Genomic DNA, 17,613 nt, shown 5'->3' on the forward strand with positions numbered 1-17,613 from the left:
GTATTCTGTCTCTGGTAATTCCAAGAAGTTCTCTTCCTCCAGAGAATTTATTGATTCTTTATTTTGGGAGCTTGCTGAAGCCATCATGGACTGCCTCTTTATGTGACTTGATATTGACTGTTGTCTCCAAGCCATCAATAATTTATTATTTTATTTTGTGTTTGCTTAGTGAGACCTAGCTTCTTATTTTGTTTTGTTTTAATATGTCCAAATAAACTGCTCGTGTGCACTAGTTTGATTTTTGACACCTTTTGATCTCTAATGTCCCGTCACCAGGTAGTTAGTTCTGTAACTAAGTATGTGCACGCCGGAGTCCATTAAAATTTGCTATATGAGATCAGCTCGGGTGTGCAGGCAGTCGGTCACCAAGTGTGTGATGCAGGCTCTCACCCCCAGTCCTAGAGATGCATGGGTGATTGGTGCAGGCACTGGACTCTGGCTGTGGCAGGGGATCACGCGCTGAGCCAGGCAGGGGGCTGACAGCTGCCCCTGAGATTCTGAAAGAAAAGCGTGTCCCTATTCTCTAGGGTGAATAGGTAGGTGAGTTTTGCAGCCAGGCTAAGAGCACCCCACCATGTTGGCTGCAAAGACTCGAGGGCACCACTTTTTCTTGAACTCCTGTAGCAGGTGCCTAGGCACTTTAGGAGCTACCACCAGTCCTCAAGACCCTGCTGCAGATCGATAAAAGTGCCTACTTGAGGGGGAGGAATGTTTCGAGGATCACAAATCTGCCTGTTCACAGCTGAAGCAGCTGAAGTTAAACTTCAGATGTTTGCCCTGTTGTACTGTGGTAGTGAGGGCTAACACTGTTGACATGGGTCCCCACAAGTCTATACAGTGGTGTATGGCACTCAGACTCTGCGGAACCCTGATTTCTATGTCCAGCAAAGGAGCTGTGCCAACCCTGTGTTCCTGGCCTAGGGGAGCCAGCAGCTTATTTGTTCTCTCTCCAAGGCCAGGAAAACGGGTCAGGGTGCCTTTTGGGATCTACTTCCAGTCCAGTGGACTCCTGGTGCAGAGTGGGGAGGGAGGAGGTAAAAGGAAGACAGGTTTTTCCCAAATCCAGTGCAGAGCGCGGAGGGAGGAAATAAAAGGGAGAGAGGTTTTTCCCAAATCTGGTGCAGAGCGCAGAGGTAGAAGGTAAAAGAGAGAGAGGTTTTTCCGAAATGGGCTTTTTTTTTTTTTTTAAATCACCGCGAAAGGGTGCGCACACGTACTTATCCTAGCCTCTTGGGAGCTGCTCTTCACTGGTTCGGAGTGTCCAAGCAGAATCTCTGCTGCCAGGTCTCTCTCAATGTGGAAACTGCTTCTCGAGCGTGCACACAGCACAGCTGTTTGCCTGCCTCACCGCGGCCCGGAGTGACTGTGTCTCTGCAGTATCGCCGCCACAGCTCTAGCACTCCTCACCTCTTCCAAACGGTCTTCCTCTCTGGTATGACTCAGATGAATTCCTAAACTTGCCTTGTTCAGGGCTGCCAGATGTTCACATAGAATCAAATCACTTGTTTTTCCAGGTCTTTGTTGTAAGAGGGATATAGGAAGCATCTAACTAGTCTGCCATGTTGACCACGCCTCCTGTGTTATGTTTTTAAGGTACTCGACTTTTATTATCACTTTTAAACAAAATCTTACAATAGAACCACTGTTCCTAAAACAGCTATCAAAATCAGAAGAGCATTCATGATAAGAAATGAAGTATTCTCCTGAGCAAAACTACATTTTTGGTAGTGATAGACTACAGTGATACAAAGTTAATCATCTTGGTTTAACTAATCTTTCATTTTAGGATCATGCACTCATCTGTGAATTTTTTATTGCTTTTTGAAGGAAAAAAACACATGAGGTTCATTTAATATAGTTAACTTACCTTAGCATTTCAATCTAAACTGTTAAATCGAAACTGCCTTTCTCATTTGATGAACATGAAAACAGACCTACAGCTGTTGAGTAATAATACATACCATGCTGTTTTACTGAGTGCCTGCTATGAACTAGGCAGTGTGCTGGATTCTATAGATACATTATATCATTCAATCCTCACAACCACCACCAACAGAAACAGCTGAGTGGCATTTTGAATGCAGATCTATATAACTCCAAAACCCATGGTCTTTTCATTCTGCTATGCTTGCTGCCTTTTATTAACCACAATTTTATAAAAACTTTATGTTTCCAGACTAAATTAACCAGATTTAATTTTTTCTGTCATCAGACTTAACTTTTGATTATCCTTATAGAATCAATTTAAAGAAATTTAATTTAGGTAAAAATTGGCAAGAAAAAATTTAAAAGGGAATATAGCATAAAGGCAGAACCTTACACAATAAACCATTTAGCAAACTAAAACCCCCCAAAAAACCAAACCTGTTGCCGCTGAGTCAATATAAACCTAAAAGAGATGCCCTGGCTAAAACTGATAAACCAAGGAAATCCTTCTGATAATCCTGTTAGAATAATGTGTGCAAACAATTATATCTAACCTAAGTACTGCTTATAGGCTTGCTTCTTAGAAGTATCACACAGCATTTGCTGCTGTTTGTAAACTGTGCTTTCTCTGATAAAAACCACAGGCACTTGTGAAAAACGAGTTCTAATTACTTATTATCCCGAGTATCTAGTACATACGAGGCTCTAAAAAAATAACTGCAGAAGGAGTAAATACATTAATAATAAACGTAGGTCCTTTACTACTTTTTTTTGTCCTTAACTTTTTTATTTCGAAATAATTATACATTCACAGCAAGCTGCAAAAAGTAGTACAGAGAGATCCCGTGTACCCTTTACCCAGTGCCCCTCAATGATACCTCCTTATATAACTGTAGTACAAAACCAGGAAACTGGTATTGGTACAATCCACAGACCTTACTTAGATTTCTCCTTTAGCTACTTTTTAAGAGTGTGTAATTTTTCTGGTGCTAGAAAGGACCTTAGATTCTCCTCAGTCTTCTGATGAGAAAACAAAGGGCCAGAGAGGCTGAATGACTACTCAAGGTCAGTGTGCTAAAAAGTGGCAGAAATAAAGCCAATTCTGAGTTGCAGATCATCTTTCCTAACTAATGACAACTGCTTATAAGGAACACAGCATGCAGCTGGGTTAGAGTCATCTATCAGAAGTCCATGAGGAATTTGGTGAAGACCTTTAAAATATTATTTCCAAGTCATCTCATCAGATAGGTGCATATTTTTTTGTACATTATTTTCTGTCTCTCCAGACCCCCAAAAGCTCTCCTCATTAAAAAATTTACCACTATTGGTCTATGGAAAAATACCTAGTTTTACTGCATCATTAATATGCTAAACCAAACACAAAGCTAGGCTAGGCTGGTCACAACTTGAAGTGCAGGCTGCCTTGCCACCTTGGACCGCAGTGCAAATCTCTAATGCTGGGCACAAAGCAGGCTCATAAACATTTAATGAATGAATGAATGAATGATCGAACAAACTTAAGTGGGATGACCAAAAAATACCAAACATTACAAATTTCTTTGTAAAAAAAAAAACTAACAAACAATAGCTAAAAATCTGCTTCCTACTAAACGGAGATATTTGTGAAGAAAAATTTTTATTTTGTAGGGTAGTTATCACAAAATCACAGGATGACAGAAGCTGGAAGGGCCCTTAGAGAACAACTGGTCTGGTAATTCCCAACTCTGGCTGCATCTTAGAATCATTTGAGACATTAAAAATAATATCCCAAGCCCAGACATGTAGTGGGGACCAGGCATCTGTATTTTATTTTTAAAACTCCGCAGGTGATTCTAAGTCCCTTATTATGAAGGTGAGAAAACTGAGTCTTAGACTGAATGTCTTATTCAAGATAACATACCTAGTTAGTAGCTAACAGAATTGACACCAGAATCCAAGTAAGAATAGTACTATTTTTTTTTTTTTCAACATGTAACACTTAGAAACTATTTCAGGGATTACAAAGCTTCATTTTAACTTTGAACCTGTCGGCCATTTTAAAATATGTGAACCTAGGCAAAAAAAATCTATCAACATTTGAACTCTTCCTAATGTACCGTCACTCTCACAGGGCACTAAGCAGTTTTTGCCTGAGAAGTAGAAAAAGAGGTGTATAGTTCATGTCTTTCCAGGTTAAGTGCCCACCCTTAGCAATTAGTACTTTTGTAGTACTCTTAATTGACACTGAGATGGGCCTACTGTGGATATCTAGCAAATATGTGTGATTATTTAACAAAAAAGAGGTACACGTGTAAAGCTGACGGAACTTACTGGATCCTGAGTGTGAAGCCATAATATCTGCCATATTGCTCATCAGATTTACTACATAGATAATATACTTTTAACTATTTACTAAAATCAAAAAGTTGTATTTCTAAAATTACCTTTAATTGAATCATTTTCAGCTCTCATTATGTCGATGAGCGAGCTCTCCAGTGAGTGCATGTCAAACGTCCGTGGACGATCCTGAAAACACAGTCACAAACCACATTTAAAAATAGTATTGAAATATAAAAGAGGAAACAAACTGCATTAGTTGGGACATAGATCAAAAAGTGGCAATGTTACTCTCTTTCTGTATAGAGTATACATCATTACTAAATTTTTATTATGAACATTTCTTAAATGTTAAAAAATATTAAAAAACCACAAAAGAAAGTACACAGGGCTCAGCACAGAGTAGTGTCAGATACAATTTCTAATAATAATTGCAACAAAATATTACTTTTATTCATAAAGCAGAAATAATTAAAACTAATTCCCATAGTAGTTAAAACTATTAAACAAATATAAAAATAACATTCTTAATCTTTCTCTAGCATTTCAGATTGCAGTAACATGGCAAAGCTTTCCAAACTTGTTCTAGCAGTTACCTACTAAATTGGCACCTATATATCCTACTCACAATAGTATCATTGGAAAATCGCAAGACAAATTATACCTTTATTTAAAAAAATAAAAACATCGATTGATTTATCCATCTCTATAGGCTTGCATGTTGTTATGATGCTAAACGGATTTCAGCAGAGCTTCCAAACTAAGACGAACTATGAAGAAGGACCTGGCAATCTACTAACAACAACAACAAACAGTGCCAAGGCTATCCTTGAATGTCAATGATTCACCTTCCCTAAAGATATATTTTTAATAAAATTAATAATCCATATGGAAAGTTGATAAGGCCCCTCCCCTCCTCCACATACAAAAAATTAATTTTGGTGGAATCCTCCTCCCTAATACAAAAATAAATTTTGTAAAATTAAATACAGGAGCTGCTTTCATTACTATGATGAAACCCTCTCTGAGGAAAAGAAAAACAATAGAGAACTGCTGAAGCACGTTGTCCAAGTCATTAGGTCCTCAAACAACCCAGTCATTATTTCTGGTAAATAAAGAATAAAAGAATACTGACTAAAGTTAGAATCTGGTTGAGCAAACCAAGTAACATTTTGATTCTTACTTACCTCCTCGACTTGCAAAGTTAGACTTTATTTTGATGCCATTAAAATTAATAAATGCATAAGGGAAGAAGGGGTGTGGAGAAAACCCTGGCTTAAGAAAATGCATTTCAAGAACGGGTGAGGAATCTTAAAATACATAATGTCCAAATTGCTCTGGCATTCTTCTGGATGAAGTGTACTAGAAATAACTAAAATTAAAGTTTAGTTTGATAAGTTAAAAGTAGGAGATGGAAACACTTTAAAATTAAACTCCGAAATAAAATTTCCTTAAAATTTAAAAATAAACTTCTATTAGTAAATAACATTAATTTACAATTAAAATTAAACAAGTAATACATCTGTCTGACCCACCTTAAGGATAAACATATACACACAAAAAGACCACCGGAAGTCTTAGTTATCCAGTGCTGCTATAACACAAAATATCACAAGTGGGTGGCTTTAAAGCAGGGCCTCGACCAACTCTTCAGACAGGGATTGGACTGGACTCTGGGACATAAAGTGATACTCATGAGGAGCGGGCCTCTTAGCTCAAGTAGATACAAAAGACTAAACTGGTGGCTTCTGTCCGGAGGTGAGATAAGAAGGCAGAGAGGGTTAGCAGCTGGTTGAATGGATGTGGGGAATCAGAGTAGAAAGGAGGAGTGTGCTGTCACAGTATGGGGAGAGCAATTAGAGTCACATAACAATGTATGTATAAATTTTTGTATGGGGAAAAATTAAAAAAAAAGCAGGGCCTCAAACCAGTTCTTCCTGGTTCAGTCATGGCTGAAGAACTAAAACCGGAACAGACAAGAATTTTTAAAATTTGGGTGAACTGGAATGGGAAAAATTATATGTCAAAGCCCTGCTAGAAACCTAACCTCCTTCTTAGAAAATAACGGCAGGGTACACGTTGCATAGCAACCAAAGCTCTTGCCAGTCAGATTTTGAGCAGAGTTGGAAACAGCAGTGCCTAGCTCAAAGATGGCACCAACCGCGCTGCTTTGAATATGTGTTGCTCTTCACAGTCCTGGCAATAATCCAATCTTATGCATCAGGCTCCTGAAACAGCTCACAATGCCTCTTCTGAGTATCCGATTCCAGGGCTTCAACCCGTAATTTTTTCCATTCAGGTTATTGTTTCAGATCACCCAAATTATAAAAATTCGGGTCTGTTCTGGTTTTGCTTCGTAGGCTATGACTGAACCAGTTCAAACCGGTTCGAAGCCCTGCTTTAAAGACCAGAAATTTATTTTCTCACAGTTCAAGAGGCTAGAAGTCAGAATCCAGGATGTGGCTCTAGAGCGAGGTCCTTCCTTGTAGGTAGCCCACGAGTTCCAGGGAGTTCCTTGGGTGTATCTGTGCCTATTCTGCTCTTTTTTATAACTCAAGGAGGTTCTAGGTTTAAAATCTACCCTACCCTGGTATGACCTCATTAACATAACAAAAGAAAACCCCTATTTCCAAACAGGGCCATATTACAGGTACCAAATTGAGGAAGAGTTGATGCCTTTGAGTTGTGGTGTTGGCAAAAAATATTGACTATACCATGGACTGCCAAAAGAATGAACAAATCTGTCTTAGAAGAAATACAACCAGAATGCTCCTTATAAGTGAAGATGACAAGACTTTGTCTCACATACTTTGGACATGTTATCAGGAGGGACCAGTCCCTGGAGAAGGACATCATGCTTGGTAAAGTGGAGGGTCAGCGAAAAAGAGAAAGACCCTCACCTAGACGGACTGACACAGTGACTGCAACAATGGGCTCAAACACCAATGATCATAGGGATGGTTCAGGACTGGGTAGTGTTTCGTTCTGTTGTACATAGGGTCACTATGAGTCGGAACTGATTTGACGGCACCTAACAATGACAACAAAACCAAAAAACCAAACCCGTTGCCATGGAGCCGATTCCAACTCATAGAAGGGTTAGTATTTCAGCACATATTTTGGGAAGACAAAATCCAATCCATAGCAAGTATTAAAGAAAGACATTTCCAAAGGAATTTGACAAGCAAAACTCTATAACCTTTACTTTAATTCTATTTTCTCTTATATTACTTTTTAATTCAAAGCTTTGGCTTAAAAAATTTGTTTTTGCCTCCTAATTTTATTCCTCTGCCCCTTTTTTCAAGTTGTTGGGATTTCACTTCTCCACTTTGCTGGCTAACTTAGAGAACCTTAAGCCTGACAGAACACCCTCTTCACTTGAGAATATTTTTTGATTAATCTGACATTTCTCCTCTGTGCTTCTGTAACACTTATTATCTTGTATGATTATGATGCTTCCCTGAAGATAGGGACCATCCCATGATCCCACTCCACCACAGCAGATATGCAGGAATGTTCACTGAATGAATTGTTTTATAATAGAAACTTCTGACCTCTGCAACTTGAAGAGTACAAGCGGGCAGTTATAGTTGGACATAATCCAATACCAGTAGTAGTACAGAATATTACAGGATTTTTTCCAGGGGCTAGGGGTGGGAAAGGGGATGTGGAGGATACCTTAACACGCCATTCTGCTGTAAACTGGTACGATTCACTCCAGAACATCTTTCCCACTCACCTTTTCCTCCTGTTTCTTTCCTGTCACCCTCATCTCTTCAACATGGTTTATGGAGAGGCAGGAGGTCATGTGGCCAGAATTAGACTTTCTAAGCATTAGTGTTCACAAAGGAGGAGAGACTATTCCGTTTTTATCCTTCCTTATCTCAAGCACCAAATAAAACCAAAACCCTTAATGCCTATTCTTTTAGAAGCAAAGTGGATTTGAGGCATAACTTGAAGGCTTACAAATTAACAGAAAGTTACAATACTGCACTCTGTAACACCTGGATTTGTCCTCTTTTCTGCAGTCTATGAACTACACTCATAACTGGGCCACCTACAATCTCCACCTCCCAAACAAAATTAATTGTAGAATCAGTAAATCATTCTCTGCGTCTGTTCACTTGGCTGTATTCTGTGAGCTTTCCAAGGGTAAGAACTGCCCCAGACATCAAATGTCCCAACATGTATACCTCAAATGGGTGACGGTGTGCCAAGATACTCATCTCCTCAGCCTCAGCCCTCAGGACTACCCAGAAGGGACAGTTAATACAAATGAAAATATTATCATTTTCTATGTGCATCATGAGGTGAAAAGTATCGAGAAGCACTGTCCTGCATGTCTGTATCACTGTGCCTCACCCAGAACTTGACAGGTAGAAAGCATACAAATGTTTGCTCAATCAATGAATGAGTGGATTCTTGCAAGCAATTAAAATGTTTATTTTCTTCTCTCCTACTTCCTTAAGTTTTGTTTTATATTTCCTCTTTCCCACTACAGAGTTGTATGTTTTGTTTTTTTTTTTTTTGCCAAAATAACTGTAATGGGAGGAAAAAATAAAGAAAACACAACCAAAGTAGTAAGTAACCAAACTTGTGAACTTCCAGAACTTTCATTTTTGCCAATCACTGAATGACAAGGGCCCCGAAGAGCAAGAGTTGCTAAAGAATATAACATAGAATATTTTTGTTTCAGTTGATTTGTTTTATAAAAAGTGTTTCCAGGAAGCCCAAGAGGCCTCCTTTTTACCTATAAGTTTCCAAATGTGTTACTAGACTTTTGTAAAGCCATTTCACAGTCCCCTGCATACTGCCTGGACATAAAAATTTCTTGCTAAATTAATACCCACTGACTTCTAATTGGTAGAGGGCATTAAAACTAAAATCCTAAAATTTCAGTAGTGTGAAAAAAAACAATAAAACATCCCTAGACTTTTTACACTGACAGTGACTTTTTTTTTATCCTCCTAAACCTTTTCGTTTTTTTTTTTTTTTTTTGGTTTTAGTTTATCTTTTCTTTTTTAAATTGTACTTTAGATGAACGTTTACAGAACAAACCAGCCTCTCATGAAACAGTCAGTACACACACTGCTCTATGACACTGGTTAACAACCCCACGACATGTCAACATTCTCCCTTCTTGACCTTGAGTTCCCCACCATCAGCTTTGCTGTCCCCTCCCACCCTCCACTCCCCACCCCTGGGCTGGTATGCCCCTTTAGTCTCATTTTACTTTACGGGCCTGTCCAATCCCCGGATGAAGGGTGATCCTCAGGAGTGACATCATTATTGAGCTAAAAGGGTGTCCAGAGACCACACTCACAGGGTTTCTCCATAAACTGATACTAATTTTTACTTTAATTTGTCATGACTTAATAGAGGGGTAACAAGTAAATACCAATATACAAACTCTGATCAATTGTTATTGACTCTCAGATGCAATGTGCTCAGGAGTCTCAGGCTCTCTATGGTTTCAGAAGGAACCCACGCCTCAGCAGATGCTGATAACAACCTAGTGGAAGGTATAAGGCCCAATGGCACAAGCACCACATTCTTGCCAACCCTAGTCTACTGTGTTCTCTCCACAACCTAGCCTTATTAGCAATTATAATCATTATAAACTACTTTACATTTATATAACATTTTCATTCTTATGATGCTTTGGTAATTCAAAGAGTTCAAAAGTCGCATAATTCGTCAAGTAAACATTCTGTTCTCAGAGAGAGTCCAAAGTTTATCATTCTTGATTTACTCCCTCACTGATTTTTTTCTATTTTTAACATTAAAAAATAAAATAAAGTGCAATTGTCCATGCCATCAGGAAGTGGAGGGGTGGAGAAACAAACAAGCTCAAGGTATATGAACAGCACAGACAATTCAGGTTTTCCAGCCAAAAATGAAAGAGTCAAATCAAAGGTTGATTTCCATACCTCATTCTTTGACCTTGCCTTTCTTGGTTGCTAACTGCACCAAATATCATAACCACTGATCTATTTTCCAGGATCCATTTCCCAGAAAGTAAACTAACTGGAAAATAGAAACCCTGTTAAGTGACAACTCTCCTTGACTGAACTTGAGCTGGTGACCAAAATATAAGCATCAGCATAAATCAGTGGAATGAACATTAGACTCTAGGAGGCTCCCATTCTGCCACTGATGTGTCATGTGAGCTTGTGTACTTTCATTCTCTAGACTTTCATTCTTTTACTGATCTGTCAAATGAAAGGCTTGATTAGATCTCTAATCTCTGTCTGCTAGCTCCAAATACATTTGTATTCTAGCTTTATAATCACATTTCCGATATCCTAAAATGGTCTGTGCTCTCCTAAATTTTACTGTTATAATTATGATGATGATTATGGCAGGAACCAAAAATGTGAATAAGAATGCCTAATCAAAGTCATCACTCTTTGCCCACAAAAAGGCTAGGGTCCATGATACAGTAATGAGAAAATGAAACCTTAAAATCTTAAGGACAATCACTGCGTTTACATTAAGCTATACATAATGCAAAATACAACCTTTTTAGAAAAAAAAATCTATGTAAAACAATTCCTCGGGAAGGAGAAGGGTTCTAATTTTAGATAAAAGGTCAAAGTATCTCTTATAAAACAAAAAACATGGACAATAGCATTTGCTTTAACCCACCACTGCCAGTTTCTCTTGGCAGCCTAAAGGTAAGAAAAGCAAACTACCCTTTAGTGAGAATCTATTAAGTACCTGACATTATCCTAGGTACATTATTAATACTGCCTTTAATCCTCAAGCCTCCTTGTAAGTTAGATTTTATTATTCCTATTTTAGTGGTAAAAACAGAGGCTAAGGAAAACGTACCCAGTTTACAGCACAGTCAGGTTATTACATAGTTTAGGTTTAGCAGCATAGTCAGAATTCAAGCCTGAGTCTGACGCCAAAGCAGGTGATACACCCTTGGGTAAGGTTAATGGTCACAGCAGTCCAAGGACCACACTAACTAAAACATGCATATGAATAAACACGGTTGGCTGTACGGTCCATGAGGGCATGAATGTGTTGGCCAGTACCTGGCAAACAGTAGGCCCTCAATTATTACATAATAAATGAAAGAATGAACAAAATGTGTAAAGTAACAGAGGATGAGATCAGAGATACTAAAAACAGGAAGAGAAAGAGAAGCCCTACCTTCCTTCTCCCCTTTGGGATGACAAATAGACATGGCACACAAATTAGAGACCTAACACAGATGCATCTCTAGGTTGTCTACTGCTTACTACAGGATTAGAAGTAGTAGTCATAGTAATAGTAAAATCAGTAGCTAACATTTACCAAGCTTTTATGCTTTACATACATAATCTCATTCATTCCTCATTAAGAATACTATACAATTAAGTATGTTCAGTTATTCTCCTTCTTCATAAATGAAGAAACTGAAGCTTAGAGTGATTAAATAACTTCATCAGTGTCAGGAAAGAAGAGGCAGAAGTTGAACCCAGGCCTTCTCACTCTAGAATATGTGAGCATGAATGAAAATAAAAGAGCACCAATTATGTCCAAGGCTTGGCAAAGCAAACTTTACTACAATACTTAGACTTCATTTTATTTTGTAATCTTGATTGTTATATTTAATGTACTGAGTTGCATGTCAGTAACTGGTTGGTTTCAGTTTCTGTCATTTGTAACTCACAGGGCAATTTCTGAAAGAAAAACCATACAACTACTTAGGAAAATCAAAGTTGATCAATATAACATTCCAACAAAACAAATTTCTATTTCAAAGAGCAGTGTGCTAGAACATTCCCCTTACTTATACACCTGAATAATCCTGCCTGCCATGGCAAAATAAGACCTACATCAGCATATTGTTGATGACATGGATTTTCATAACCTTCCAGAAGTAGCTATAAGAAGCAGGTGAACTTGTTGGACTATTACTTTTTGGAAGAACAATTAAATTGCAATTATGCCACAACCAACATCATCATTTTTTTTTTGGCAATTATTTTAATATCGAGGTATGTGTATGTGTGTGTATATATATATATATATTAGATGGATATATAATCTTAATATACACCTAATAATATTGATGGATAATCTAAGCCAGTGGTTCTCTCACTTGAGAGTGCAACAGAATCACCTGGTAGTTTTACTAAAAAACAGATGACTGTACCCCACGCCTACAGTTTCTTATTCAGTAGGTCTGAGTAGGGCTCAAGAATTCACATTTCTAACAAGTCAAGGATTTCATTTTACTTGGATCCATAATTAACGCCCATGGAATCAGCAGTCAAGAAATCAAATGATGTACTGCATTGGGTAAATCTGCTGCAAAAGACCTCTTAAAAGTGTTAAAAAAGCAACGATGTCACTTTGAGGACTAAGGTGTGCCTGACCCAAGCCATGGTATTTTCAATCGCCTCATATGCATGTGAAAGCTGGACAATGAATAAGGAAGACTGAAGAAGAATTGATTCCTTTGAATTTTGGTGTTGGCAAAGAATACTGAATACACTATGGACTGCCAGAAGAATGAACAAATCTGTCCTGGTAGAAATACAGCCAGAATGCTCCATAGAAGCGAGGATGGTGAGACTTCATCTTAAGTATTTTGGACATGTTATCAGGAGGGACCAGTCCCTGGAAAACAATATCATGCTTGATAAAGCGTCAGCAAAAGAGAGGAAGACCCCAAACAAGATGAAGTGACACAGTGGCTGCAACAATGGGCTCAAACATAGCAATGATTTTGAGGATGACGCAGGACTGGACAGTGTTTCGTTCTGTTGTACACAGGGTCGCTATGAGTCGCACCTAACAACAACAAGTTTCCAAGTGGAAAACTTCGAGAATCACTGAATTAAGTAATTCCATTCAGCAGGTTAACTTCATCAGATACCTGAGAGTATAATTTGAAGCTTACATTTTGGTTGACCAGCAATGCAGTTCAGCTGAAATTAAATAGTCTATACTCTCATGAAGAGAAGGGCTTTGCTCACAAAACCTGAAACAAATTCCTCTCTTCCAAGTTCTAAGGTGCATAACTTGGAAAGAGATTTCGATCAAGATAGATGCAGTATTTCAACAATACAGACTTGCTCTTTGAGAAAAGCCTTGAGAGGTAAGTGGTTTGCCATTAAGAATAAAATACAAACCTGGTGCTTACATTTTCTTTTCCTAAATAGTATTTTATTGTGTTTTTGGCAAAAGTTTACACAGTAAATTAGGTTCCCATTTAGTAATATCTATGTATATTGTTCAGTGACATTGGTTACATTTTTCACAATGTATCCACATTCTCATTATTTCCCCTGTGGCTGCTTCATTTCCATTAATCTAGCTTCCCTGCTCCCCCCGCCCCCTTACCTTCTCATCTTTGCTCTAGGATCAGTGTCGCCCATTTGGTCCCATATACCTAACCCGTTGCCATTGAGTCGATTCTGACTCATAGTGACCCTAAAGGACAGAGTAGAACCGCCCCCACAGGGTTTCCAAGGAGCACCTGGTGGATTCGAACTGCCGACCTTTTGGTTAGCAGCTGTAGCTCTTAACCACTATACCACCAGGGTTTCCTTGGTCTCATATAGATGATTTTTTTTTTTTAAAAAGCACAGTACTCAGGGATGATGTTGTTTAGTTTATGGGCTAATCTGCTATTTAGTTGAAAGGTTATCTACAGGAGTGGTTTCAGTTCCAGGTTTAAAGGGTATTTCAGGGCGTCAGTCTCCGGGGTTCCTCTGGTCTCCACTGGTCCAGTAAGTCTGGCCTTTTCTAAGATTTTGATTTTTTTTCTACGTTTTTCTCCCAATCTATCCAGGTCCATCTATTGTGTCCCTGGTCAGAACAATTGGTAATAGTAGCCGGCAACCATCTAGTTCTTCTGTTCTCATGATAGATGAGGCAGTGGTGCTTACATTCTCACAACAGAATATTATCTTTGATTTCTATATACTTAATATATTAAGCACATGGCTCTTCTTTCATTCAACAGCACAGAATACATGCTCTTCAGGTATTCACTAATGATGTGTCTCCTTTATCTGAAAACATGGTCAATATCCTATACGGCCATCTCTACTTAAGAGGAACAGTCTAAATGAAGGCTGTGCTAGCTACTCATTCCTCAAGATTCTACCTAGTTATTAAGTCACAAACCAAACCCGTTGCCACTGAATCAATTCCAACTCACAGTGACTCTATGAAGGAGCCCTGGTGACACAGTGGTTAAGCACTCAGCTGCTAAACAAAAGGTTGGCGGTTCAAACCCACCAGCCATTCCATGGTAGAAAGATATGGCAGCCTGCTTCTGCAAAGATTACAGCCTTGGAAACCCTATGGGGCAGTCCCATTCTGTCCTATATTGTCACTATGAGTTGGAATTGACTCAATGGCAATAATTTTTTTTTTTAAATCAAGTCACATCATCAGAAATCTATATAGTATGTTCTGATCTCTGTTCACTTGCCTTTATAGAATTGTGACTTAACACTATGATCTCAGATTTTAGTAAGCAGGAAATATTAATCTGTCATTTGTTAAACATCTATCAATTTTCTTCTAAAATCAGCTATCAAGAGAGCAATTCATTATGTCTGTCAATGCCCCATGATTAAAGACCCACAAGGCAAATTTTTTTCAAAAAAGTTTCACTTTTGTTTAAAGTATACTTACTTTTATTAGAGAATGAGAACTACAAAACCTATCATGTTTCACTTTTTGTCTTGGATATTGGGATATTCACAACTAAGTTTTGTGCTCAGAGGCAATAATTTCCCTCAGCCTAAATTTTCTCATCTAAATATACCCCATGCTACCAACCGCACACCACCATTCTTGTTATTGATTCTTTGTTTTCATACTTGAGTTAGTGTATATTAGCTTTACTAGACTGAATCTGGAGTCCTGGTGGTGCAGTGGCTGGCTGCTAACCAAAAGGTTGGCAGTCTGAATTCACCAGCTGCTTCTTGGAAACCCTACGGGGCAGTTCTACTCTGTCCTATAGGGTTGCTATGAGTCGGAATCCACTCGACGGCAATGGGTTTATGCTGAATGTAAAACACAAAATGTAATTAACTGAATGTAGCCATGTTATTAAAATCAAAGCCAAGATGCAGCTACTCCCTTTACTCATTCTCTTTCTGTAAAGACACATCCTATGATTGTCATTTTTCAGGCTGCTACATATCTGTATCGCCCTGTGCAAGTTTCTCTTTCTGGATTAAACTTCCCCTGGTGAAGAAGGGAACAGAAAATGTTTTGGTTGGAAAAAAAGTTTATGCTAATGTGTGAGCTGCCAAAATAAATAGGAAGTCTGAGATGCCAGTAGAGCCTATAATTACCCAAAGGTAACTACGGGAGTTTTAACCCAAGATTTGCCAAAATGCAAATATTCTTCTTGGATTAAATAATATTTAATCCCACAGATTGTCCAGAATTGACTATACAGTCAATTTTCAAGATTCCACTTCCGAGTGACCCTAACGTCCCTGTGCAGGCAAGTCATATTTCCTCTGTGTTCCCCGAGCCCTCTGACTTCCCACATGATAGTGATACTCTGTTACAATTATTCCCCACTGAACTGCGAGCTCCACTCACTCATCCCTGTAAACACAGATCCCAAAATATGTTTGGCATACACTAAATCCATCATCATCATCACCACCATTATTAAAGCAGAGCATGTTCCTCCTGGCTTTGTTGTACACAGTTCACATGCATTACATATCATTTACGCACATTAATTCCTCACAACCATCAAGTGAAGTAGGGACTACTATTATCCCCATTTTAGGCAAAGGAAGCTGTGAGAAGTCATCTGTCCTCAAACTCACACAGTAAGTGGTGAAGCTGAGACTCAAACTTGGGGGTCTGACGTCAGAGAAGCAGCTCAGAAAAGTGGTCAGTTTAAATAGGCCTTGTTATGAACTAGAATTTTCATTCTACTGACACCTGCAAGGTATGAAACCTTTCACTGTTTGTATGTATGACATGGCTTGATTGTAGAGAAGTGGCAGAGGTTAAAGGCAGAGGAAATTATCTGAGGTAGGAGGAATCTCATATTTCTAATAAGCATTTCATTGAATAGCATCTCATACTTCTCATCAGGTTCTTTCTTCAGTCAGTACTTTTTCATTATAACCTCTTTTATGAAGGCAAAGATTTTAAGCTATCAAATCCTCCCTAATAGAATTATAAACTATAACTTATTGAATGAACATCTTGAGTGTTTTACCCTGATTGGGTCAAAAGCTCCATTTGGTTCCTGTGTAAACAGACAAATCAGGAGAACTCCCTAGAAAGTCTTTGAGAAGAGAAAAATTTCTTTCATTCCACTTTTGTTGAATAAACCACACTCATTTGGGGCATTAGAAATTCTTAAGGTGATAAGCATTTCTTGTCATCACTTATCTGTACTAAAAAACAAATAAACAAACTGGCATTCTAGACCTGATGAGCTAGTTCTTGGATCAATAGACCCCCTTTCTTCTTCTAACTTTGTAGGACAGAGAGAAATAATTAAAATCTATTACAAGACCTGAGTTCAAATCATTACTTACTAGACAAGTGATCTTAACACTGCAACAGCTTGGAGTCTTGGTTTCATCAGCAAAATGGGGATAATAACACTTTCCTTATAAGGCTGCAGTGAGGATTACATGAGATAAGTATGTAAAACCAGAAGTAACAGACCCATTCAATAAGCATTCCCTCTGCCCCTTCTCTCTCTACAGCAATGGCAAAAAGAGCCCAAAACAAATATTTTAAATGAGGTATTAGTACATCTGAATAATTCAGCTGTTCTGTGCTATTTCCTATAGCCTATTTTCAGAGATAGTCAAAAAGAGCCAAAATCTCTGAACCCAAAATTATCATTGAAATAAAATGAGTTTTTCTGCAAAGCTAGGTAAAATTTTTCCTATGTAATAAACTATTCAAGGCAAGAGGTCATTAGTTTAAGGAAAGCAGGTAGATAGTACTAAATCTCAGCTCTGAGGAATGAAGCCATGAAGACCCTTCCAGCACTCCTCTATCTTTGGCAGCTTACTGGCTGTCAGGGTTCCTCCTCTTCATGTCTGTTAGGCCTGATCAGGGTGCAGAGTCTGCAGGGAATGTTGGTCTGCCCAAATGTACAATCTTTATTCTGAAACTGAGGCTTGTGTCCTGAAACCCTTGACATCTCTTCTATTTTGTGAGCCTTGTCAGCGATCTCAAAAAGCGGCCTGTCCTCCGCTTCACCCCTTCTGGGCCCTCACAGCTCCCACCCCCATGCCCCCACTCCATAGCTCTGCAGTCTCCTTAGCAGAAGGTACTCCTCAACACTCCAGTACAACAAAAGAGGTCACCAGACTTTATACTTCATGGGTACTCCCAGCACACAGTCCATAAACCAAACCA

At 38.6% G+C, this 17,613-nt stretch overlaps 1 protein-coding gene across 3 annotated transcripts in view; it reads right to left on the reverse strand.

Annotated features, from left to right (window-relative positions):
* The window catches only part of CPEB4 (cytoplasmic polyadenylation element binding protein 4), an 80,171-nt gene that overhangs the window by 48,252 nt on the left and 14,306 nt on the right, over window positions 1-17,613 (reverse strand). For all 3 annotated transcript variants that reach the window (XM_012560124.2, XM_012560123.2, XM_023726495.1), the window contains exon 2: window positions 4,350-4,431. In XM_012560124.2, the coding sequence (XP_012415578.1) occupies window positions 4,350-4,431 (82 nt within the window). The remainder of the gene's footprint in view (window positions 1-4,349; window positions 4,432-17,613) is intronic.

The sequence above is a fragment of the Trichechus manatus genome, unplaced genomic scaffold (assembly GCF_000243295.1).
Source record: "Trichechus manatus latirostris isolate Lorelei unplaced genomic scaffold, TriManLat1.0 scaffold00011, whole genome shotgun sequence".
Taxonomy (NCBI): domain Eukaryota; kingdom Metazoa; phylum Chordata; class Mammalia; order Sirenia; family Trichechidae; genus Trichechus; species Trichechus manatus.